General features: G+C 52.1%; 2 protein-coding genes across 2 annotated transcripts; one reads left to right on the top strand and one right to left on the bottom strand.

The window, feature by feature from the left end:
- Window positions 1–26: 26 nt before the first annotated feature.
- Window positions 27–1,181, top strand: GNI_120250 (hypothetical protein; the record flags this gene model as incomplete). Its single annotated transcript, XM_011133531.1, has 1 exon — window positions 27–1,181. The coding sequence occupies one exon, from the start codon at window positions 27–29 to the stop codon at window positions 1,179–1,181; it is 1,155 nt and encodes a 384-aa protein (XP_011131833.1).
- Window positions 1,182–2,129: 948 nt separating this feature from the next.
- GNI_120260 (Gag-pol polyprotein) lies at window positions 2,130–2,738 on the bottom strand (the record flags this gene model as incomplete). The annotated part of the gene is made up of 1 exon (XM_011133532.1): window positions 2,130–2,738. One exon carries the CDS (start codon window positions 2,736–2,738, stop codon window positions 2,130–2,132), a length of 609 nt encoding a protein of 202 aa, XP_011131834.1.
- Between the last annotated feature and the right edge of the window lie 82 nt (window positions 2,739–2,820).

The following is a 2,820-nucleotide window of genomic DNA, read 5'->3' on the forward strand; positions in this document are numbered from 1 at the left end:
TTAACTCTACGGAGGCCCCGAACTCTATGCAGACCCTTAACTCTACGCAGACCGTTAAGTACACGGAGACCCCTTACTCTACGCAAACCGTTAACTCTACGCAGACCGTTGACTCTACGCAGACCGTTAAGTGCACGGAGACCCCTTACTCCACGCAGACCGTTAACTCTACGCAGACCCCTTACTCTAGGGAGACGGTTAACTCTACGCAGACCGCGAACTCCAGGGAGGCCGTGACGAGTACAACGTTGACCCCGTTGGACGTGGAGGGAATAGTGACTAAATCGAACGTTTTTACGGACGCTGTGGAAACAGTGCTGGAAGAGTTAAGCCCGAATGGTTCGGGTGAGGAGACGGATGAGACATTCAACGAAGTTTTGCCTGTTGGGAAGATGGTGAAATTTGCTGAATTGAATAAGCCGGGTATGTTCGTGGACGACGTGTCGCAACGGGACCTGCAGTCATTCCGGGCACCGTATGCTAAGTGCCTGGCAATGGACTTCAACCCGGAGACGAGTGACGTGATAGTCAGCGGTCCTGGCTACGACCCGTATTTGAACTACGACCTTTGTGGGAGCGGTAGTAATGGAACGTTGATGTGTCGCGACTTGGGAGTACGTAATGCTCAATGCTTTAACTTCGTTTCTGGCATAGAAGACGACCCAAATGGTCTGTATCAATTGTGGGATATGATCGATCGAGTCTTTAGTCCCAACGGTGATGAGGACTGTGTCATTCGTTGCGATAATGCAAGCATAATTGGAGACAAACTAGTCAAGGCGGCGGAACAGCGGAAGTCTATGCGCCGCATGACGGGTCCTGGTGATGCCCGCACCCCGGAGGGGCTTGAACGCTTCAAGCAAGTAATTAAGCAAATGTTCCCTCCGGATACCATCGCCAAGAGTAAAAATGACTTGAGCCACATCTGGTTCAAAATTCCTTGCGGTAACGGCACTTGGACCCCAGGTGAACAGTACCCTGATTGCAAGTGTCCAAAGCTTATTGTTACTTGCGGGATGGAGCGACGTTGGGGCGACAAGCTCGACCTCAGCTTCGCCGCCGATAACACCACAACCCAAGAAGTATTCACCGATGGCGCCAGGGCTATGACCCATTTACCACACAGCCAAGTCAAACGCTGTGACTACCAATGCCTTAGTCGCGTCTTTTCGGACGTGTAAATTTTTTGTGACCGGAGCGAACAGCACTACCCGAGAGACCGCCCGTGCTTAAAAAATCACAACTTTTGAGACATAACGTCGTCACTTAACATCTGTGTTCTGTCTGTCGTCAGCAGAACCGCGCAGGTCCTCCGTGGCTGAACTCAGGTCGCCGTCGTGCTCGTGGGTGGTAGACTCGACCATGGCTTACTGTTGTTCTGCGTCCCCCCTTCACCCTAAAAATTTACGGCCCGTAGACACAACGTGCACACGACAAATGACGATACATGGCTACGACAGATCACACAACTCCAGAAGTGCGTCCACTCTCACAGTCTCCGGCCGCATTAAAGGCAACTCATTTGAGTACCTTGCGTCAGTTCCTATCAACGCCATCACTGGTGCTAGCCCTGTCGCTGGGTGTGGGATGTTGTTGTGCGCAAGCACAGCAGAACTCACGGCCTCGCGTAACTCCGAACCACTCCGAACATCCGCTCCATGCAAAGCCTTCGATATTCCACGGTGACTCGATTCGCTAACACCGTTCCCTTGTGGTCGGTACGGCGCAGTCACATATAACCTGCACTTCCAGCGCTTCTGAACCAGGTCAAAGAACTCTCCCTTCAATTCAGTGCCCCCGTCAACCAACACAGCTAGCGGTGCCCCGAAGTACTTGGTCACCAACCTCAGCATCCTCTTCACCCCCGGGTGTCCTCCAACCCGTCCGTAATGATGGTACGTCATCAGGTCTCTCCTACACTCCATCGGCACATACACACTGCCGGTACGATTCCTTACCCACAGCCCATTCGGTGCTTTGTGGACACGCTTCTGCACGCTTTCATCTTCTCTGGCTAATTTTTTCAATCTTTCAACTAGTGGTACTGACAAGCCCTCATCTTGTTCGTCTTCCGCACAGTACGCCACCCTTAGCTCTGGATTCATCTGAATTCGACCCACCAACGTGTCCTACCCGACATCTTCTCGTAAGTTCGCTCTAGACAACCAGTCAGCCACCACGTTCTCGGTGCCCTTCAGGTACTCTATCTTAAAGTCGAACAGTTGTAGGAACAACGACCACCTTGCTAGCTTTCCTTTAGTAGAGTTAGCCAAATACAACAGGTTCTGGTGATCAGTCGTGATGGTAAACGGCGCAGCGCAAAAGTAATCCTGCCACCTCTCTACGAAGAACCTTACCCCATACAACTCCCTCTCTCGTGTATCCCACCGCTGTTGACACTCGTCCAACTTCTTGCTACCAAACTCGATCGGAACACACCCTCGGACCTGCCTCTGCTCTGGCATGGCGCCTATCGCCCGATAACTGGCGTCCGTCGTTAGCACGAACTCTCCAATATCTGCCGGCGCGGCCAGCAACACACACTCGGCCACCGATTTCTTGATACCCTGGAACTCCTCCTCTCGTGCCTCACTCCAAACAAACTCAGTCTTCTTTTTGAGCAAGTCAGTCATGCCAGCAACTCTACTCGCGAACTGTGGAATATGCCTCTTGAGGTAAGTTACAGAACCCAAGAACGACCTCAGTTCTCTTACGTTACACGGAGCTTCCACTCTCATCATGTCCGCCACCTTCTTCGGGTCCGGCTTGATGCCTTCTTCGCTTACAATGAACCCTAACAGCTTTGTTCCTGCTTCACGT

Source organism: Gregarina niphandrodes (genome assembly GCF_000223845.1).
Source record: "Gregarina niphandrodes unplaced genomic scaffold scaffold00029, whole genome shotgun sequence".
Lineage (NCBI taxonomy): Eukaryota > Apicomplexa > Conoidasida > Eugregarinorida > Gregarinidae > Gregarina > Gregarina niphandrodes.